Genomic DNA, 23,066 nt, shown 5'->3' with positions numbered 1-23,066 from the left:
TTTCAACGAGCATAAATAGGACGCGATACACGAGCGTGCCCGGGACAACTGCAAAAAAAATTTACAGCAAAAGATCTTCCCTTACTTTTTTCGAGTGAGACTAGAACCTTACAATTCATCGAAAAAACGCGATTTTTTTAACTCTTCTCTTTTCCCCCTTCCTTTTACAGCAAATTATAAACGTGTCAGTACAGGGTCGGATCCTATTTCCGATCCTGACCGGCTCAGGTCAACCCGTCCGGCTCTACACGCGTCCACTTTCACTATCATAGTGGTTTTCTATGGGGTTACACGCGTGGGGCCGTACGGGTCATTTTGATAATTCTCCACAGCTCTGTGATCAACTTACCGGGGATAAATGTAACACTTAGACTGCCGACAGTTCCAATCGCTATGAATGGCCATGGAGATATTTTGATTTTTGCGGTATTGTCATGAAAACCTGCCGAGAAATCGAAAATTTCACTTAAATTCTCATCATAGTTTTCCATGCAATCTTGAAAGTTTTGCAAACTCGTCAGAAAATAAAGATTATAAACAGTTTCGAGACCGTTAAAAATTTATGATAGGATAATAACCTAGTGACCAGGTAACTGTCTTTGGTAAAGAACCTAACATTATTTGCCTTCATTGAAGCTCTGAATAAACCCATGCACTTGACTCTATCTTTCTGCATCCACCTTGGAAGGCTGACGGTAAAATTATGCGACACAACGAAAAAACGAGGGATGGGGGAGAACGTCAGGCGACAGTTCCCCTTCCCCCTTCCATTTCGATTTTGCTTGTCTGATTTTTGAAGTTGACTAATATACTGGTTATTATCTATCGCCAAGGGTGAGAGGTGGTGGGCAGGAATTTAATTGTGTCCTAATAATCTACCTCATCCCCCACAAAGCTCTGTAGTATTGTGATGTTCCCTCTTCGTTGGCAATCAATATTATATATAGTTTCCTCTCCTCCCTTTCTACTATTTAAGTGCCAACTCGATCTCCCTCCAATCCCTTAAACCATATGATACCCCCTCTGAAATCCTCTTGTTCCCCCTCCTCTCCACCATTTAGGCGATGTATAATGACTGCTTCCTAACTGCCGCAAGCCAAGACGTTGACGTTTGGTTTATTAATTCATCGCTTTCATTCGCATGTCACCGAAAGACTTTTTGAAGCCATTTAAGATTTTGATGCCTTATTCCAGAAATTTTCACTCAGTCGACTCCGAATTCCGACCATACTTATAATCCATTTTTATAACATAGGAAAATCCCCAGAGTTCACAAAACAGGCTCAATAAAAATGAAAAGAAACAACTAACCTTCACAGATTGATGCATTTTTAAATTCCAGTCCCGAGGGATATCCCGCTCCTCAACTGATAACAAAAAAGAACAAGTTCAGGGCGATAGTTTGCCACTGGCGATTGGCTGGATTCATCTTTTTTCTTTGTATCCAATAGAGAGAACAATAGAAACATGATTTAACGTAGGACGCAACATATCGATGTCGTATTGATGAAAATAACTATTATTCCAATCTCCGCGTAAATCAAGAGGCAAGTAAAAAGAAGTAAGATAAGTTGATGGAAAGCTGAGTCAATTTTCCGCTCGTGTTATGGTGTATCGATACACTTTAAAAAATGTGTTACGTTGCACTTGAAATTGCTTTTGTCACTTAATCGATAATCTGTAAGGTAATTAACTTGAATCGAACATTGTAAGATATCCAGTTCGTCCGTGTCAACCCTCTGATGAAATTCAGGCCTCTAAAGTAGACCTCAGAGGTTACGCTTTCTCAACTTACATTTTTGTCGTACTGACCAAAACATGTAATCATAGTAACCTCAAACCACAGGCTGTAAAACATTACACATCAAATTTTATCACAGAACTACTAACCAGCAGTTATTGTTCTCAAAACTGAGTCACACCACAGGAACGCGCACTAGAATTAGATTTAAAAAAATTGTCATTGGAATAAGGGTTTGCATGGGGCATTAGCGTTCTCGGTTTACATTCTCTTGAATAATAACAAACATCCTCTAGATATAATATTCGACAACCCCGTCATCAAGACGGTTATCTATTATAATAATTCAGAAATCGTTCTTCATCCTCAGTCGCAGTGAACCGTTTTGAAAAGAACGAACATTTAACCCTATTTACTCATTTCAGGGACGAAAGTTATCAGTCCTAATGGCGGGAAAGTGTAAAATTAACCCCTTACACAGGCAGCCCAAGCTCACTATTAGAAAAGCGGACGTGACTCTTACCGTGTTGCGCAACGCTTTATATTTATAAAGGTTTGCATGGGATGTTATCGGTTTGCCTTGAAAGAGAGAAAAAAATGTCTTGTTTTGAAATAAAATGGACTTACCTAATTGCCTTGTTGTTTTCTTTGTTGATTCCTAGCGTCTCAGGCCATTTTGAAGCGTTTTCGGCGAGTTAGCGCTGTTAGTGTTCAACTGCTAAAAGAAAGACAAGGTCGGAAACCTATTTTAGAAGTGTCCGTCGCCCGAAGCGAATAATTCCGCCAAAAAATTACCACCAGTCTCGATTCCTCCAGAAAATTAAAGCAGAGATGTTGCTGTTCCATTTCCATTCACTCGATTCCCAATTCCTCCCACAGATCTTTCCCTAGCGATGCTTTTATCTCCAGATCGATCGTCTTCCAATTTCGAATTTGGCTGGTTGAAACAGTTGTGGGCCCGTTCGCCGATCGCATAGTATGTCGGGTAACAAAAATAAGCCCGGCGAGGGTAGCCAGCGGCTTGCAGTCGACAAACAAACCAGTTAACTCCCCTGGTCCCCTCGAGAGGTTTTGTCAAGACCGCATTGTTTAGATCGACCAATCAACATCGAATGGAAATGTCTTTCTTTTAGCAGTTGAACACCAACATAGCGCTAACTCTCCAAAAACGCTTCAAAATGGCCTAAGACGCTAGGAATCAACAAAGAAAACAACAAGGCAATAAGGTAAGTCCATATTATTTCAAAACAAGACATTATAACATCCCATACAAACCTTTATAACTTAAAGCGTTGCGAAACACGGTAAGAGTCAGTCCGCTTTTCTAGTAGTGAGCTTGGGCTGCCTGTGCCCCTTATGGTAAAAATTGACCAAATTTTCAAGTCACGACCGATGGAATTGATATCGCCCGAAAATCTACAATTTCAAATTGTTTACGCATGTTATTAATACAACCGTTCGCGTGACATATATCTATCGTTTTCTTCATTGAAGGAACATCAGCAAGTAGTATATTGTGAGTCGAAATTCATGGTACTTTACAAGCCCGAACCATTACTTCAAAATCCAATCTATTCTGTTTTCTTTCCTGATCTTTTACTTTTTGCATTTCATAATCAGTCATTTCTCGATCTCAAAAAAATACATGGCGAACTAAAACTGGTTTATGGACTTGTAATCACTTGAGAGTCTCCAGAAATGGGCCTGAAATGTTTATCTCTTGAGCTCTTAAATTCAGCTTCTACGGTAGAGAATTCTCAAATTGCTCGTGCATCGGGATGCTTTCATCCGGTTGAATCGAGTGATCTCTTACCTTGTTACTCAGTTAAAGATTTTCATGGAGCCCTCATCGATCTGTTATGGAAATCAAGATTTTTGATTTTAAATACAATTTGAATACTATTATTAGATCATTACGACAAAGAAGCGAAAGTAATAAGGAGAGGTTTATCATCAAAACAGGAAGCGATCTCATATCTCTTAAAAAACTGCCTGTCAAGCAGTTTGCTGGGAACAATACTGACATGCTCGTGCCAATGTAGTATTTCCTCACTTCAGTAATTTTCTGTTTCGTAAACGATTTGCATGCTAATGAGATTAGGACCGAAGGCGAAAATAGTGTTATTTGACTGCGTTCCTTTGTCACCTATTTATTCATTCTCGTTTCAGAGCTTAATTTTCTCTATAGTTTATTGACATTTGGAACTTAGTTTTGAACACGTGAAAGATATCAACTTAGGCAATGCTGGGTGTCGAAACTGCCTTTCTGTTCCGTAATACCTGCGTCCACGTCAGCATTGGCCATTGTGTCACGCAACATGACTAAACATACTTAAGTCATTGTGGTTTCTTTAATTACATTTTCCAAAATTTTTAACATTAACGTAAACACTTCAGTAGTTGTTCAGGAGTGATGATCCTTAAATTAGCGATGCTGTCTAAGCGGATGTGACTATATCATTGACATTTTCACACAACTCTGTTCAGTTCTGCTGTTATTTCATATTAATCAGAATACTCCCCCGCTGCCGAGTCACAAATTCATTAAATTCTCCTTAACTATTCGATATCTCTATGGTGCATTAGTGAGAAAACAGTTTGCTAATTTATTAGTTTCGATCCTTTCTCTAAAGGAATATACGTCACAATTTTAAAGTGCAGGGCGTTTCTAAAACTTCCCTTCAACTTGATCAAAGCCGACCTGATTCAATTCAGCGCTTGACACTGAGTTGATAACAACGTTTCGTATTCAGAGAAGTCATTTGTTGAGTCAAATACCCGTGGAGAACATTCAGGTTGGTATCGTGATGCATAACGCATTTACTTGTGTACACATCTAATTTTTGGGCTAAGGCTAAACGTATTTTTTTAAATAAATGTAAGATAAATGTAAAACTGTGGTCTGACAGGACAATGAACTTTAACTATTTAAGGACATTTTGATATTAACAATGCAGTTTTCTTATTGCACGATGCCCTGAAGAACAATTCAGTTATAGAAAACCGTTGAGAGTGTGCACATCCCAGCCTACGGCTACTTCAGTGGATATTTACGAGGGGCTCTTTTTCTCGCAGGGATGAAAGAAGCATTATTATAAACTGGTAGAGCGATATATTCACTATGCTGTATTAAAAACACAGGTTTATTTCTACAACTAACGGAGATCATCAAAATTGGAAATATACTGACCCGTAAACATTCTGAGTGATCTTCCTCTTAACGTAAGCTTTGCTTCTACCGTCACATCCGCAACGGTGTTTGAATCATTAGGTTTTTTTGTTCCCAGCAGATTACTTTGGACACAGTAATGATTATCGGCCTGATACAAGTCATTTTGGTCTTGTGGATGATAACACCATGCGAGAGTAACGTTTGCAGCCAAAAAATCTGTCAGTGTACCAAGTTCGGTAGGACACGCCTGTCAGTGAAATGTCAAGTTCATGGGTACATTCCGATTGGAATCCCAAGCAATACGATGGAATTGTGAGTGAAACTTTACCTTCCTTCACAAAGCGAACTGAGTTGCGGTTTCAGCTACGTTTTGCTGTTTGAAACGAGTGCTTGGTTTATCAGTTGGATTAAAAAAAAACACCTTTAAAAAATAAAATGGAATATCACTCTCTTTCCATCGATTCTTAGTGAACTGCATTAATTTGAATTTCACCAGTTAATGACACCATTTGTAATATAACCATTGTTTAGTTTTCTGAAGTATGTTTTAGCGTAGTTTTACGCTTTCAAATTGATACCATCATCGCAACTTAATTAATTGATTTTGATTCAGCCATCATAGATCTGACTAAAATCTCATTCTCCGTCTTAGAAAACTTTCGAGTTGTTCTTTAAAGTCGATCTCAGAAGACTCCTTCAGGAACCTGACTGTTTTGAAAATACTGTAAGTAAATTATTTTAAAGTATTCGAAAGGCTCGGGATAATATTAATAGGCTTGTATTATCATTGTTATCATTATTGTTATGATAGTTATCATTACCAGGGGCGGATCCAGGAGGTTTTGATTGGGGGGGTCCAAACTTTGGTTCAGAAAGGACTGTTAGACTCTTTTGAGGTAAATTACTTCTTCCCAACACCCCCCACACCCCTCCCACCAGTCGCGGTTGCACGTTATAATTCCTTGGCCGCTGACAGTTTGCTTGGATTCATTAATTAAAAAAATCAGCCATTTAAAAAGTGATATACGATCCTGTCGATATAAGAATTTCAGTCTCAAAGTTGTAAGCGTCAGGCCTGATAGGGGGGTCCGGATCCCCCGTAACCCTCCCCCTGGATCTGCCACTGATTATATTTATCATCGTTATTATTATCATTTCAAGCTTTTTATGAAAACTTACCATAATTATTAGACATGTATTAAAGGAATATGAATTTGCAGTAACATTTACTTTAGGCATGTCTATATGTAATAGAAATTTGATCGCAAAGTTGCCAGATCGCAAAACTAGGACAAATCTTGTAGCAAAAAAGAAAACAATCATTTGACTACTAGGTTGCTACTCTAAAAGCAGAGTTGGATAGTTGACCAGACATCAAATAATCAGATACCTGACGCAAAGGGAAGGGAGCAGAGATTCTTTTTATCGAGAGAATTTCTAAGGTTTTTCCGCTATGCGATTCTTCTGACTATCTGTAAGCATATAGTAAAAAAAAAACTAGACTGTATCAATCACTCTGAAGGTAGGTATTTTTTATCATTTGCTTTTATGTATAAACGTATTTTATTGTAGAGTGCAGTAAATGGAAGTAAATAGTCCTTTTTACAGTTGTGGGCTTGGTGGCCAAGCCTTTGAACAGGAATGAGGCTACTCTAGGGTGACCCTGTTATGATAGAGACCTGTATCTAGTTAGCATTATAACAAAGAAATTTGCATTTGAAAAGCAGCAACATCTCTATCATAACAAGGTCACCCTTAGCCTCACTCCTGTTCAAAGGCTTGGCCCCCAAGCCCACAACTGTAAAAAGAACTATTGCTCATGTATTTCAATTTGCAAGCTTTAATTAATGGTCATGCTTAACTTTTTCATTCCAGAGACTTATCGAATAACTTATTACGACGGATTCCCCACAACACTTTCAGGAATATGGATAAACTGAGAATAATGTAAGAATACCTTTAATTGTAATGAATGAGTAGGGAGATATGTTTGTCTGATTAAAAGCATTTTCTGTCTGCAGCTGCAGATTGTCCTAACTCTTGCCAAGCTGGATAAAATTTTTTTGTGTAACTTTTTACATTTTTGTTATCTTTGGAACATTTTATGTGTTTTAATCAGCTTCTGTGATCTCGCTGATCTTAATACCTTAGCTTTTACAATCACCAATCTATGTACTGCTAAAAAAATCCTAAACTAAAGAGTAACTAAATGTACAACTTTTAGATTGGAAATGTGATATAAGTGTAGTGTTCTGAGCCTTCATATTTTTGGCATTAACTTTTGTTTCCTAGAAATCTTGCCAATAACTCGATTTCAGGGAGTTTCTACCTTCCGGAAAGTGTGTCTGAACTGTAAGTTTTGTTAGCAATATACGTTGGAAAAGATAAATGAAGTCATAGGTTGATTCTGATCTTTATCCTCAAATGATATTGGAGTTTTTAAAAGTGTCTTAAACAGATTGGTTTTTCGTCACATTTTATCTTTACATCGGATGCAGACACCGAAGACTGTCATTATGTGTGATACCGTGAGCAAATATGAATTTCCTCATGAAGAAAAACGTCTGATTTGCAAAGTAATGACCCAGTATATTGAGACAATATTCACGGTTTTTTAGCTGGCTAATGTTTCCTTTCTAGCTTGGACACTAAGACGTTTTTCAAGTCAAAATTCATAAAAAATTACGAGGAATTACCTATGCTAACCCTGTCTAGGTTAACTCATGAAGAAGCCTCTATCTTATTTGCACAGCTTTATCAAAGACAACTTTTTATCAATCACTGACGCGAAAGTCATTCTTAAAGGAAAAATTCTACTTCGAAAACTGTAAGTATGATCTTAAATTCCATTCCACATACTTATAGACTCAGTGATATCAGGGGCGGATCAGGAATTTTTGATTGGGGGAGTCCAAACTTTGGCTCAGGAAGGACTGTTGGACTCTTGAGGCAAATTACTTCTCCCCCACACCCCCTCCCACCAGTCGCGGTTGCACGTTAAAATTCCTTGGCTGCTTACCGTTTACTTGGATTCATTAAAAAACATCAGCCAGTTAAAAGTGATATACGATCCTGTCGATGCAACAATTTCAGTCTCAAAGTTGTAAGCGTCAAGTCTGATAGCGGGGTCCAGAACAGACTCCCCTAAACAGATGTCGACAACTACTCGCTCCATACAAACGACTCATTCACGACATAAACATCACAAACGACCGAAAAAGAACGACCTAACTTTACCGACAGATCGAAACAGACCAATGACGACCGACTTACGTCACTTGAGTCTTACAGCCAATAGCATCACGGCAAAACCAACCGATCATTTCACACGAACTGGAATAAGAACATTCTACTGACAACAATCATCCACTTGACTCTGATGATGACTTCCGCACAGGTTGTCGAAACGTCAGTCACTACCACCGACAACAGTCCTTCTCAGGACTAAACTCACCCGGACGATCAGACTACCCCTTCACATGTTACCCCGGGGTTCAAGCCATTTACTGTATATCTGTTCAATTAGATCATTTATGCCTCTCGCTCGTTTTCATAAACTCATAGAGAGCATTAATTGCCAAGGCTTAGCTTTAGTTGCTGGGAGGAAGTTATAAAAATGCGATCAAAATTTTTCCACAGTTTTGCCAAACTCGTGGCCGTTTACTTGCTATCAACTCAACTGAATTACATTATCTACAATCGTGATTTGTTTCTAGCAAAGGCGAACTGCCTTGGGAGGAAAGGGAGTGGGAAAAACATTTTAGAACGAGGCTGGAGAAAAGGAAGCCCGAAACCTGGCGTGCTTTAATCACTTATAAGAGAGTCCCGTCTGTAAATTAAACTTACCCTGACCAGTTAGAAATTAACTGACTTGGCTAGCTGCATGGAATAATTTATTCCCTGTAGTTTTCAAGAAGTTGTCCATACACCATTCGGGAAAACTGTTTATTAAGGATATCCTGCTCACTATGTACTTTTACAGGGATATAGAATCAAATCCACTTGGACCTACTTTGCCATCTGACTTCTTCGCTGGCTTTCGCAAGATGAATAGACTGTAAGTTAGTAGCTCTAGAAACTCCTCGAATGACTTCAGAACTTGTTAGAAAACGCCATGTGCGATTGTAATAGGCCACCACAAATCCCTGTTGATTAAAGCCCCGGCTATTGATAAAAAATTTTCATCCAAGTGCACGCTTTACCGATTCGCCACCTCTCTTAAAATTTCCTTCAGATTGCATTCCATGTTTTACATGGCTTTAAAACATCTTTTGCCGGGCATTTTGCTTAATGAACGGTCGATTATGCTCCTTTTCGTCAATTGTAATTTTTTTTCGCAAAAGTAGACCGTACTTATAACCGCGCCTCAAAATTGATCTTTAATCTTTAATCTTATTTTATTTATATAGCGCCTGGTCCTTAGGAAGATGCTCCCAAGCGCTTTACAATAATAGAAAAAGTTATTAACGAGTAAAATCAATCCATGGAGTGAAGAGAACTAATTACAATTAAATATCTACAATAATAATGATAATATCACGCATAATTCTAAATTCACAAGTTTAGTGAATTCTGGTCATATAAAATAAGTTTAGTAAATTCTGTTCAAAATTAAAATAAGTCGTTTCAAATTATCTACTATCATCAGATCTTGTTCTACTCAAGTTACCTAGTCAATTTGTTAACGCTGGATCAAGACAGAAAGTTGCGTCATTTTCTTGCGATTTCAATCTTGCGGTGAGCAAAAACAATATATTTCAATGTTTTTCGTCCTTTTAGCGGTTGGTTACCGTCCTGACACAAAATTGCTACAAACACGTACTTTCACTCTTGATTCAGCTCTTTCACTGAAACTCTGCTGGCTTTAAAAAAAAAGCCGATCGAAAGAGAAAGAGAATTTAACTAGTACAAAATTCGTCTCTCAAACCTTTTTCCATGATTGCACTGTTCAGCAGTTTCCTTTTTCTAAACTTTTTTTTTTAGTTCCATGAGTGGTTGCCTCCTGGAAAATATTGAAAATGGAACATTTAGAGCCATGCAAAATCTAACATATCTGTGAGTAATTTTTGTTTAGATATTTTCATTGATTTTTCTGATGTCCAAGCAGTAGTGTGAGAAAAAGTGGTCCTAAAACTTTATGTACATGATGTTCGCTAGATCAAGAGGTTTGGAGTTATGTTATGCAAACACTCTTCTTGTCACGTCACTGAGGTTTGACCTCAGCAGTCTTAGCAGGTTTACTTTGCCAAGATTTTTCTAATCCCGATTATCCACACGTCACTATCAATTTGTCCGTTTTCAGTGATTTCTCCTTCAATAAGCTAACTCATATACACCAGGGTACAATGGAAGGACTTACGGATCAGCTCACCAATTTGTAAGTATATGGCAGTTATGGCCCTCCTTCGCAGAATGATCAGAACTTACTAGGAATATGTAACCTAAGAGACTTCATCGTTTCTAAGGATAGTGGTCTAAACCACCAAGAGCACTTCCGGTACCCACCAAATTTAGTTTGTATTTGAATATATAGGCTGACTGAGTCGCATCATGAATCTATGCAAAACAGAAGAATTCCAACCCCACCCCCCCCCATGAAAAGAAAAAAGAAAAGGACAAAAACGCGACAATAGGAGATGGAAAGAATGATTTTAACTCTTCTAACAATTTTCAGGTTCCTTCACGGAAACAAATTAGAGACCATAGGTGATGGGACGTTTAAACAATTCAAGAATCTCATTAGGTGGTAAGTGAGACATAGAGTGGAAGATAAACAAATGATGTAAATCCTAAAGTACTTATTGGATATATTATAGGCACATACTCCTTCGTAGTCGCTTGATCGTGAGTAGCAATAAAGGGATGTAAATTTCTGATTAGACACAGTAGATTAAATAATGTATGACAGATTGAAGAATGAAATTCTCCGAAGAAATGAAACATATTTTTCTAAATTTAGATGACTGCTTGAAGAGGGTAAATTCTCACCCTAATCGCGGCATATCAAACTTTGAAAATTGTTGTGGTTTGATTCGTTTGAAGATAATAGCGCTATTGTGAAAGTGTAGTGTGATCGTCCGGGTGAGTGTAGTCCTGAGAAGGACTGTTTTCGGTGGTGGTGACTGACGTTTCGACAACCTGTGCGGAAGTCATCATCAGAGCTACACTCAATTTTTTCAGCGACATTTCAGTTTTTTATCTGACTACTCGCTTTTCTAAGGTTAAGTCGACGAAATACTTCTGATTGAAATACAGCATAGCGTGAGTGTTGTGCACGAAATCAAAAAGGTTTTTCGAATTTTGAATGTTTAATGTCTTAAATGAGGTTACAAAGAGAGTTTATTGCTTAGCTCGTGCGTTCATGACGCGGACAAGCAGGTTTTTCAAAAGGGCTCGAATGGGTCCAAAAAAATTCCTAAAGATGTCATGAATTAAAAACAGCCAGAATTCTGCTATTTCAAAATTAAAGCTATCTATGAGTTTGCACTGAAAACGTTTTGCCATGTTTGACTATACCAAAGCCTGTAGCTCCTTGTATGCTGACCATGTAAGATCGAGGCTCTGAGAAGGACATTGCTTATTGCGTACAAAAACGCGATAGCATTCTGTTTGCTTGTTTGTTTTTCTTTTTTGTGTATACAGCATTCTTAAAGAGAACAAGCTGACATCCGTACCAGATTTGACAGGTCTTGATACTGTTGTACTCTTGTAAGTATAGTGCACAGGTCAATTCTAATCCCCAAATTTCAACCCAACCCACGGCCATTTCACCGTCGTCCGTCGTACATGCCCGGAGGAAGGGGGGGAAAGGTCGGAATGGAGCGGAATGGAGCGAACGGCTCACAAGAAAAGGACCGCGAGGTCTAACTTTTAAAGCTTGGTCCAAGGGGGTGGGCTGGGAATTTGAGCGTCTTGAATTCAGAAGTTCCTAATCAGTATATATTACATTTTTAAATGAGTCAAGTAAAAGAGTTAAAGCTGAAATATCAAAAAAATTACCAGGAGGAAAACTCAAATAAGTATTCACAGGTTGAAATTTACTTTTTTCTTGTGCTTTTCGCAGACAATTAAATAAGAATCGGATCAAAGATATATCAAGGCTCGCAACATCTGGTATTAAACACATACTTGAGCTGTAAGTAGTCAGGCGACATTCTTAGGGTCGGATATTTCCATTTTGTTTCATACAGGAAATTCGTGTGATTATATTTTTTAGTGCGAGCGAGGTTCATGCATATTCCCAGTCTATGCTGATGCCATGCTTGTTCTTATCAAAGCGTACTACTGAGTCGAGCGAATTTCTCCTGACAGAACATTCAAATTACTGCGCTGAAGTTCTTACAAAACAATTGGTTCGAACGTCAGCTGAGATATGAAGTACACGGAACATCATTGTCGAAGATTATTTTGGACTTACGACAAAGTTGTTTTTGGAAACTGGTAAAAAGTTAGCAATGTTTAGTCAAAAGTTATTACTTTATCTCGAGTACAATTTGGGATAAACGAGTTCTTTTTTTTGTCAACGTGTCTTCGCAGTTTTTACGTCATAGCTATGTAACATGATCGTTTTGGCCGCGCGATTAATAAGATACTTTTTGATCGCCAATTCCTACTTTCAATGCGTAAAAAATGGTCAAGGAGAACTCACTAGGCGCTTAGGTCTATAAACTTAAACTTAGAATACAACTATCAACCAGGAAACGCAAAAAAAAAAACAATAATCGTGTCATAGGCAATTTAAACAGTCGGCTATTCTTTTTGAATTACCAGTTTTCTACTCCTTATTGCCTCTCTTCGGCATTATTTACTCTGAAAAATGCATTTCGCAAACCTTTCAGGTTGAAGTATTTTTCTTTTCTTTTCTCAGTATTATGTCATAACATGATGGCATGCTTAACGAATAAAATTTCAAGTTTAAAAATAAACAACTTTTTTATCTTGCAGGTTGTTGTCCAACAATGAGATCGATTATCTTCCACCAAACATATTTCAAAACATTTCCATCACCGGAACCATGTAAGTTAGATTTTATATAACAACACGGGAGGATAGCCAAATCGAGACATCTTCGATTCATCACAAATAAATCCATGAAGTTCTATTAGTTATTGTCGTTGTGTACTCTGAGAATGATGTTTAACCAGAAATGATAGACTTTCCTTGTTGATCTGCTTATGGATTTCTTTAATAGTTGGGCAACGCTTTTGAGTGGTATACCATGAAATATCTCATGATTCATGATATATTCTGGGTATACACATACTACTCAGATCTCCTTCTAACTTTCGAAGACCCTTTGGAATAATGACAATTAATGGCATTGTAGTTACCTAATTCGGCTGAGGGATTTTCCATCAGACCTCTTTCCTCTAAGGACGAGATGGCTCTTAAATTGACTTGAAAAACTTGCTGGCATCCGAATTCGTCTCTTTCACTTATAATATTTTTTGCCTATCACGAAAACATCATCTCTTGATCAGTCAGTCATTTTTTTATTTTTTAAATTGGTACTTATTTTACTGAATTTTCGACTTAATAATTAGTGTCTTGAGAAAATTTGCTAATTCCCTTTATTCTAATTGGTTTCATTTTTAATGACATGATACAGATAGTTTTAAAAGTAAATGCTGCAGATGCGTCTGTTTCTTATTCGTAATCTTATTCATGTTATCTCCTCTTAGTGACTTTTCATTCAACAAATTGCAGTCCATACCAGATGGCCTATTCAATAAGCAAAATAAATTGCGAATTCTGTAAGTAAATACTGATTCACAGCACGTTTTCCAAGTGATGATAAAATGGAAAACTGGAAAATGAACTTTTTTTTAATAATTTCTACTTTATTTTCCCTCCCCCCTCGTCTGAAAACAAGCTGTAAGTCTCTTAATTTCTACTTTCTACATAAATATTTTTTGCTGGAAGGTTGAACTGATTGAAAAACTTTGATCTGATGCCACAGGCCGAATTGTGACTTGCCCTGCTTTTTTGAAAATAAATGTGATATCGTTATCATTGTTATTCACGGTTATTATTGCTATCAGTTCATCGACATTATCAGTATCATTACTTTTATCATAACTGTCATTCAAATAATTACATACAATACTCTTTTTCTAAATCAAGGATGATTAGCTTCAACAACATCTCCAACATTAATAATCGTACTTTTAGTGGACTTTCAAGCTTGAAGACACTGTAAGTTCTTTTTTCTTTTTCATATCCACAATCCTTCTTAACTCATCTATCATTAATCAATAAATAGCCCCTTGGTTTTTTTTTTTTGAAAATTTTATACGTTATGTAATCTTGTTATGTGGACAACCTTTCCTGTATAGCTTTCGCTTTTAATCCTCTCTCTTTTTTTTTAATTTACAGTATGCTGATAAAAAACAAACTGACAAATATTTCCAACGATGTTTTTGATGAAACTGCTTTGCAATCAGTGTAAGTAAAAGTATGTTTCAGAAATTTAGCATATATTCAGATAAGCCTTAATATTTAAGGTAACTAACATAATAATTTAAGGGCTTCATTGTAACACATTGTATGGTGTGATATATGGGTGGCAAAAAAAATATTGGTTGTTGTGTTGAAACTGTTTCATATAAGACCAAGTAATTTCTTCCTGTAACCGTTCTGCCTCAAGCAGTGACGCGTATCCAGTACACTTAGTCGCCAGAAGAAAGTAGGAACAACGCAATTCACTTCGGAAGTGACTGCAGCTGGAGAAAAACAATCATGCTTCTTCATAAGTGAATTCTGCAATATAACTAAGCGCAACCCTTTAACGATATAAACATCTATATATGGTTAACCATAGACTTACACAAAACTGACCAATTCGATCACAAGGAACCTATTGTAGATGCCATTTAAAGCCCTTGTCATGTTTGTTTGCTTTAGACCAATGAACTGATTGGCCAAATTGAGTTAAGGACCGGAGTGGTTGTAGGTATTGGTTAATTATGAGAGAAAGAGCGTGATATGTTATAAGAAAAAGAGATTAAAGTTGATGCGGAATTAACCACGATGGATCGTATTTGTTTTCATATTTGTATATCATTTCTTTCTTTTTATACATTAGGTTTCTTCACAGTAATGCTATTAAAACCATTGAAAGAGAATCCTTCAGCCGACTCAACCTGAAACAACTGTGAGTACAATAAAAAAAATAAAGAGATGTTAAGACGCTGCAGTGCAATATATTAATTAAGCACTTTGGCTCCAAAGGACCTGTGATCCGACTTTACGGATGAGATATTGCCTTGTGAGACTTTATCAACGCTTTACATCCTAACATCAGAGTAAATATTCTCCACACTGCTTGTTCCGACGAACGCCTGTTGATTGGCGTGGCGCTGTCTGTTGGGAAGGCCGAGCAATGCCGCACGCTTTTTTTTTTTGAATTACTAATATCTTCAATAGGTCGTGATAGAAATAGGGTAATTTTCTATTTTTTTTTTAAGCGCTGGCAGAGGTCGGACTTATGAGTTTTTCTGTCGTTGTGGATTCGCTTTTTTTCGTTTAAAACACAATTTCGTCTCGTTAAAACACTGTTCTTTATACTTGTTTATAAGGGCTAACAAGGAGAATTTGTGAAGTAACAAGGAACTTCTTCGATTGGCAATTATTTTATTGATTTTCCTCACCTTAATTTTTTATTCGGGGGGGGGGGGGAGTTGATATTGTGAGAAGAAATTAGAGGCTAGTCATTCTAGAGGTTAAAGGGTGAATGTCGCTCATAAAACGGTAGCCACATCAACCATAGGGTAAAAGAAAAAAAACAAGCGACGCTTCTCTGATTATGTGTAAGCTTGGGTAAAATCATTTACTTCTTAATTGAAATACATTTCAGCACAATTTTTGATAACCCATTACACTCGTTACCAGATGGAATGTTTGACGAAATGGACAATAATACCAAAGTGTAAGTAAATAAAACGGCGCTTATTTGATTATTGTAAAGATGACTATCACTTTCCGAAAGGAAGCATCTTGACTTAAAGAAGACCGTAGTAGTTTAAGGCTGTAAGATAGATTTAAAAGCTTTTAAATCTAAGCTGAACTTAGCACTGTTTTTCCATCTGTCGAGTTTCACACCGGGATACGCGGTTGCATATCGGTTAACACACTGTACTTCACCTCGAACAGTTCGGGTTCGAACTAAGCTAGGCGAGTTTTTCATATTCATCGTCTTCACTGTTACGCATCGAGAGAAAGAAATTCGTTGAACAAGGCTAAGAAATTGCAATATTAATGTTATAAGAGATAGGTTTAGGAAGCACTTCTCCAAGTTTTGGGTCTCTTTGTTCTCCCAAACTTAAGATATTTCGTGGAAATTTTTGTGCAAATTTTACAGAGCCCAGTATGAAGCCACCATGTAGGTGGATATCTTTGATCCACCAACATGGCGGCCAGAAAAATAATGCAAAACATCTGGAACTTACTTTGGCTATTTAGCCCATTGATTACCTAAATTAAACCAACAGACATGTACAAAAACACTTTTTGTAACACTTAATTTCCTAAAAAGGCTAAAAATCACCAGATGAGTCACGCAACCACCATAACTCTAAACTTCAAACTGTGCTGGTCTCCAAACCAAGCACGCTATTAAGCTGAAAATTCAAAACAGATACGAATGCAGCCTCTCTTATGCCTAATGAGGATAAAAGGTTTTGTGGCGCCATACTTTTGAATTTTTAAATTTCAAGATATCACGTGAAAATCAGCAATTATGTTTTCGAGCGGGAAGACTTTAGACCAAGAGCCTCCTTCCACCAAAAGTGTAAAATTGTATTGGGAGACTAAACCAAAGGGATAAAGTTTTTGGAAAAGTTATGACGCTGCTTGGGTGGGGTGGGGAGGAAGGGGGGGTTCTTAAGAGATAATCTAAATTCGTCACCGTAAAGAAATTCTAACTCTGACCTTTTAAGCTTTGGCCCTTCCACAAATCGGAACGCTCGTTCCTTTAAAGTACAAAAATCGCGATGATCAAACTCCGGTGGCGGGGGCCACATGTCTTAAAAGTATAGCTCCTGTAATTCAAATTATCATCAAAATAATCTACAGATCGTTGACATGTAAAAACCTTCTTCAGCTCCCGAAAGGACAGTATCAGTCAGTTGTGTGAGTAAACCTAATGTTAACTTTTTAAGATGACTTATATTTCATATTGGTGTGTCTTGCCATCTACACTATTAGATTAATTGTTTCTAAACAGAAAAATTATAACATAGCTACATGACAACGCGCACTCTGGTTGCCTATGAAAAGGAAACGGATAGAAATGGATGGTGTATAGAAATGGTTCAGGCTGACGTCGTTGTCATTGGAAAGTTCCCGTTCACTTGAGCAGGGAGGTTTTAAAACCTACAATATTGTTTTTTTTTTCGCTCTATCCACATTGAGAAAGAGCCTTTGAAGCCTAAAATGAAAAGAAAATTGCTAAATCATACTCTTTTAGAAAAACAATGAGCATGCAGCGACGGAATTAGATTTGGAATCGAGGATACTTCATTGCCAAACGCGATGCACTCAAGGAGCTAGAGTTGATCTTGGCTGCGCCTCGAGCAACTCTTACGCTTCTCTCGTGCTTCCAGATTTCAACTTCCCGCATGCATCCATAAATTGATATACGCACAGTTCTTTTATTACATAGCAAGCAGGCTCTTAAGTCTATTGAGCTGAATATTTTCTAATTATTAGCATTATAAGTGCTTCTAATGTTTTGTTATTTTCTTAAACTGAAGTGAGTGTGCTCCCTCCACTTCATTCCATGTCCTTTTGACGGGAGACCAATCTAGTTACCGAGATGACTTTGAAAGTTCGGGCTTTGAGTGCCTTGATTGTGAACCTATTCATGAGTATGGATCAAGATGTCGTAATTGCTCTCTTTGTCAAATTGGTTACTTCATGTACGCAAAAAAGATCTGTGCCAAGTGTCCTGCAGGTAATAAAAAAAATTAAAATGGATAATATCACAATCAATTTTGGTATTACAGCAACATAACTAGGAAAAGTTTGAAGCGTATTAGTTACGTTCTTTTAAAAGGAGAAGTCCCAAGCTTGGTCAAGTCGACAAACTTCACCTGACTAAAGTTTTTTTTTTTTTGTTGCGTTGTCGTGTTTTCGAATTATTAATTTCCGCTTTATTTATCATTGGTTATGTATAATGTTACCTGGTGCCAGTAAGGCAGCTGCCCATAGGGCCACCTTTCACTCATGATCAGTTGTATGTCGCTGATTTCTTGCTTCTTATATAATATCTTCACAGGTGGCTTTTATCAGGATGAAATGGGACAAATTGACTGCAAAAGATGCAGCATCGGTACATTTGTTTCTGAAATTCAGCATCCTGGGACTAGTTCTACGGACTGCGTGGCATGTCCATACGGTAACTGATACGTTGTCTCTCAAACACTCCTCTAATCTTTCTCGATGAAGACTGCTCTTTTCATTACTTTCACTATATGTTGCAACTGTAAACCGAAGCAGCAGAAAATCCTTTCTTCTCAAACTAAATCTTCATGGTTAGCAATTCATTTCTATTTTGATGAATTGACTTCACTGTTTAGTCTCGGTTATTGCGCCTTTGCACAAATTAATGTGGATGCACTATTCATCTAAATTGCAGGTACGCTCTCCAACGAGACTGCTAAATATCGTGCATGTAGATGCCTTCAAAACTTTTATCGCTCGGACCGTTTTGGCCCCTGCTCGGCATGTCCACCAGACGGCTTTGTTTGTGAGAAGGACACAGCGATACTTGCACCTAACTACTTCTGGAAATGGTCAAGTCAGTCTGAAAAAGAACTCTACAAAGGTTTTGTCAACAATATTCATTTGTTTGGACCAGACTACAACAAGTCCTATTCCACTTTTAATACCCTACTTCCAAAGCCACTCAAATGTCCTCGTGCCGAGTCCTGCAAGGGTGGGATAGACTCTGAATGCCGCCAGGGATATGAAGGAGATCTATGTGCAACCTGCTCTCACGGCTTTTATTTCCGATTTAACTCTTGCTTGAAATGTCCTCGGTTAACTGTAACAGTTACTTCGTCCATCTTGGTAATTTTTCTGTTTGTTGCTGTGTTCTTACTGGTTCTTTGGGGCGACTCCAAACGTGCAGACAATAACCGGACAGTTGCAGATGTCATCATGTCGTGCTTTAAGATTGTAATTGGTTTTTACCAAGTCATCGCCGGCATTTTCTCGGCATTGGCGAAAGTCCATTGGCCAGTCATTTTGATCTCAACGGAGAAGTTTCTAAAATTGTTTGAAGGGAACATCTTACAGCTTGCTCCACTAAGCTGCATTGATTCTTCTTTACGGTTGGATCAGCTTGGAAAATTCACAATGATCATTGCCTTGAATTTCATACTCGTTGGCTTGATTTGTTTATATCTTTTCATTAAAAGGCGCTACATTACGAACAAGACAGACTGTGACGAAAGCCAAAAAATAAAGAAAATTAAAAGTTTGGAGAAATCTTGCTATCGGAACATCTTCTTGTTGTTGTTGACCACGTACCCCACGACGAGCAAATCGATTATTCAGATTCTTCCTCTTCCTGGTGCGTGTGTAGAAACGTGTTTCACAGACGACAAGAACGACTGTATTTTCCTGCTGAGAGCTGACTACTCCATCCATTGTTTCACTCCTCGCCACAGCTTGTATTGGCTCATGGCTTCTATTTTGGCATTATATCCCGTGGGATTTCCACTTCTAGCCTTGTTTCTCGTTTATAAATATCGCAAGTCCCAGGAAAACGAAGCAATTGCTTTCGGACTTAGAGTGTTCTTTGAAAACTACAAAAAAAAGTTTTGGTTTTGGGAGGTCACAGAGATGTACCGCAAGCTGGTTCTAATCTCGTTGATCTTTCTGTTTGGATCTAAAAGCCTCTCGCAAATCAGCCTTACAGTTCTGACAGTCAGCGTCTTTGGAGTGGTCTACACCTTATTCCGACCAATCAAGGATAAGTTTGAAGATCGCTTACAAACATTGGTCCTGTGGATCATTTTCTTTGACGTTTGTCTTGGTGCAGTTTACACAAACTGGGATGAGAGTCAAGACGGGGACAAGAACGACTCCATCTTTGTGAATGTCCTCTTCGTGGTCCTTAACGCCTCTGTATTGTTGCTTGCCGTTGGTAAGTCTCCAGCTGCTCTTGACGTTTTATCAATTAATTTAATTTTACATTCACAAATATCAAAAATACCAAAAGTAATAAGCTTGGAATGTTATAGAAGTGGGTCTTAGTGTCAGGAATCTTCTTCTAAGTGTCATTTGTTCTATTTATCTTTTTATTTAAGCATTTCGACGTTGCTCCAATTTTTCACATTGCGTTACCTCCGTTTTTAGCCTTATTATCAAATCAAACTAAGTGTTTCCTTTTCTTAAAGCTGTTACTTTGGAGGCAATCATGGGTCTTAGAATAAAACGCAATGAATGTTACTAACATAGCTGTCACTCTTTGGTAGAACACTTGCATCGCGTTGTGGCACACGAAGTTCCTGAATATGCATAATTTTCTATCGCTTTACAAGGTAGACAAAAGCATATAGGCGTATTCTAAAATTTCCAATTTTGTCGGAGAAAGCGAAGAGCGATAACACTTTTCGATATGATTTTTGCAAAAGGTTCATCAAAAGGTTCCTTTCAGAAAAAATAAAATGAATTACGAAATTTTTCAACTGTCGGCGGACTCTCGGTATTTATGGTCAGTGGCTCCTAAAAACTTCGATCTGGGATCTGCCCTATCAAATTTCAAGAAGACGCCTCGGCGCATCTAATTAGGTTGTACTTCAACACCACATGATGGTCTCTGAGACACAGTTGGCCTGCGAACGTATCTGTACGCACTCTCCTAGCTGCGTGCATTCAGTCCTTTAGTGACAATTTAGCAGAATAATTTATAAAAGAAAGGGAGACTTGTGTTATTTTGTCCTGCTCTGGTCTTAACTGTGAGATGTAATAATTTTATTATCCCGTATTTTATGGTTTTTTTGATGATGAGAATGCGCTCCCCTCCGTAGCCTCAGACAAGTCAAGAAGAATTATTCTTAAAAGAAGTCATGCGCAGAGTGGGAGTTACATAATATTATAAACATAAGAAGTTTCTCGTTGAGACTGCATTCAAGAATGCAAATGTTATTAATAATTTTTAACTCTATCATTCTGTTCTTTAACTGTGTCAGCAAAGGGAATTCTACACGTGAAGCTACTTCGCAAGTACTTTTCCTGCTGCTCGATGGGATGTTCCAGTTATCTTCGCCAAGGATTTGCGCTTCTTAAGAATGAAGCAGTCACCACAACATCTGAGGAATCATACTTGATTGATAATGGCACTTAACGAGCCTCGCCAATAGATCTTTTATAAACCGTTGTAACAAATCTCAAAAAAAAAAAACAACAACAACAGATAAATAGTTGAGGGGGCCTGACCCTGAGCGGTTTGATTACTTCATTTATGTTAATACTGATACACTGATCAAGCTTCAGCATTATCCGGCTGGGAAACTCAAGGGCTTTTAGCCATTTTCCGTGCCCGGGGGTAGGGGAATTTGAGCCTTTCCTGCCTGGGTGGGGAATTTGAACCAAAAGTGTCAAGTCTTTCCAGCGGGATACAATTGTTACATCTCAAATCGTCGAGGCGTTTAAAGGTAAAGAGTCAACTTTCGTAAACGAATTTGGCGCAGAGGAAAAGGTCCACGGGCTGTGAGTTTTAAAGCATGATCAATGTGTAGAAAGTCACGATCGCTGATCTTGCCTTTTACAAAGAAAGAAAAAGAAAAAGAAAAAACACATTTAAACACAATTCTGGACTTGGGAGCGGGAATTCGAATAAACCAATCTTTGAAGGAGGGGGAGGGGGAGAGAGGAGGAGGGGAGAAGGATGTTGAAACTTCGAATTGATCAAGGCATTACATACATTGAAATACAAATTGGTAAGCCTTTGAAGTTACCAAACCTGGTTTAAAAAGCAACTGTGTCCGTGCAAGGCAGCCACTTGATGTTGCTCATCATAGGAGTTGATTTCTGTAATCTAGTATATTAATATCAACATTATTTTGAACTAAGTAAAAGCATTGGCTATGGCACTTAGATTGGTGTTGACAATGTCATTAACATATGATGCACGATCCTCGCAGTAGAGGATACTGCGAGGATCGTGCATCACACGTATCTAATACCGCAGTTCAAAATATATGACCTTCATATATTCATTGTAACCAAATGTCATTAACATGAGCTGAAATAATAATCAGCGCACGTATTTGTGTTTATATCAATTTTGAAAAAAACGAGAAACAGCTCAATTTAGACGGAAATTTGCGGTGTGGCAGATATACAAGATTTTGTCTTCTTAAAAATAATGTATGGCAAGCTAAACATAGCTTGACGGCGGTTAAACCATTCCTTAATAAAAGGTTTACTGTGCAAGAGGGCGGGCAATGAAAGGATACGGAAATAACGTGAAAATATAGAAAAGTTAGAATTTTGCTAGGTATTATTGAAATATAGGATAGTATATTGCCGTTTCTCTTCAATTTATGAAATCATAAAACGGCCAACATTTTTTTTGCATGTCGTAGCTACTTTCAAAATAACTGTGAAGAAATTGTTAAACGTTTCTTTGCATAATAGTCTTGTAACTTTAAATTAATACCTTTGAATATTCTTACTAAAAAATCTCTGCAGCTATACCGCTGGCAAAGCGGTCGATGCGCGAAGCGCGTATTAGAAGGTGTATCGTAGTACTTACGGACCCCTTGCAGACTTTTAATTTCATGCACTCACATCACTCGCCGGCCTTGAATCTCGCGGTTTTGTCCAGCTAATGACAGGAATACAAAACAAATGTTCTGGTTTTCCGTGTTGATTGATGTACCATAACACTTTTGAAAGTGTTTCGTTAGGTGTGGTTATGCTACGACTAAGTCATAAATGAAATGTTTTGTAACCATAACGAGCGGAGAAGCATGTCTATTGATATGTGGGCTGTTGAAACACCGATCATAAATTGTCCTATACTGTGTGATTCTATCAAACCAAAGTTTTGCACTTAGTGTCTGTTTTTTGACACTAATAATCACGGTCTTATCGTAGACGCTACTGTACCATTATAATAAATACTAGTGTTCACTTTTA

At 37.8% G+C, this 23,066-nt stretch overlaps 2 protein-coding genes across 3 annotated transcripts in view; one reads left to right on the top strand and one right to left on the bottom strand.

The window, feature by feature from the left end:
• Positions 1-3,610, bottom strand: part of LOC111344958 (uncharacterized) — a 39,868-nt gene extending 36,258 nt beyond the window's left edge. Inside the window, exons 1-5 of the mRNA XM_088757546.1 lie at positions 3,555-3,610; positions 2,265-2,320; positions 1,891-1,936; positions 1,312-1,436; positions 350-442 (exon numbers count right to left, since the gene is read on the bottom strand). The gene's annotated coding sequence lies outside the window, so the exon portion shown is untranslated. The remainder of the gene's footprint in view (positions 1-349; positions 443-1,311; positions 1,437-1,890; positions 1,937-2,264; positions 2,321-3,554) is intronic.
• Positions 3,611-4,279: 669 nt separating this feature from the next.
• LOC148733681 (uncharacterized) lies at positions 4,280-23,066 on the top strand. Of its 2 annotated transcripts, XM_088758540.1 has the most exons (23): positions 4,280-4,536; positions 5,032-5,225; positions 5,566-5,637; positions 6,789-6,860; positions 7,206-7,265; positions 7,666-7,740; positions 8,896-8,970; positions 9,897-9,968; positions 10,216-10,290; positions 10,588-10,659; positions 11,556-11,621; positions 11,977-12,048; positions 12,858-12,929; positions 13,595-13,666; positions 14,037-14,108; positions 14,289-14,357; positions 14,998-15,066; positions 15,769-15,840; positions 16,986-17,042; positions 17,666-17,865; positions 18,190-18,309; positions 18,550-20,064; positions 21,113-23,066. In XM_088758540.1, the coding sequence occupies exons 2-23, from the start codon at positions 5,050-5,052 to the stop codon at positions 21,265-21,267; spliced, it is 3,360 nt and encodes a 1,119-aa protein (XP_088614666.1). In that variant the 5' UTR covers positions 4,280-4,536; positions 5,032-5,049; the 3' UTR covers positions 21,268-23,066. The 2 variants fall into 2 exon arrangements, with proteins under 2 accessions (XP_088614666.1, XP_088614667.1); XM_088758541.1 differs by lacking the exons at positions 4,280-4,536; positions 5,032-5,225; positions 5,566-5,637; ... (2 more) ...; positions 7,666-7,740; positions 8,896-8,970 and adding an exon at positions 9,562-9,650.

This window comes from Stylophora pistillata, chromosome 4, assembly GCF_964205215.1.
Source record: "Stylophora pistillata chromosome 4, jaStyPist1.2, whole genome shotgun sequence".
NCBI classification, from domain to species: Eukaryota; Metazoa; Cnidaria; class Anthozoa; order Scleractinia; family Pocilloporidae; genus Stylophora; species Stylophora pistillata.
The sequence above is the reverse complement of the archived record's forward strand: the minus strand, read 5'-3'. Positions and strand labels throughout refer to the sequence as shown.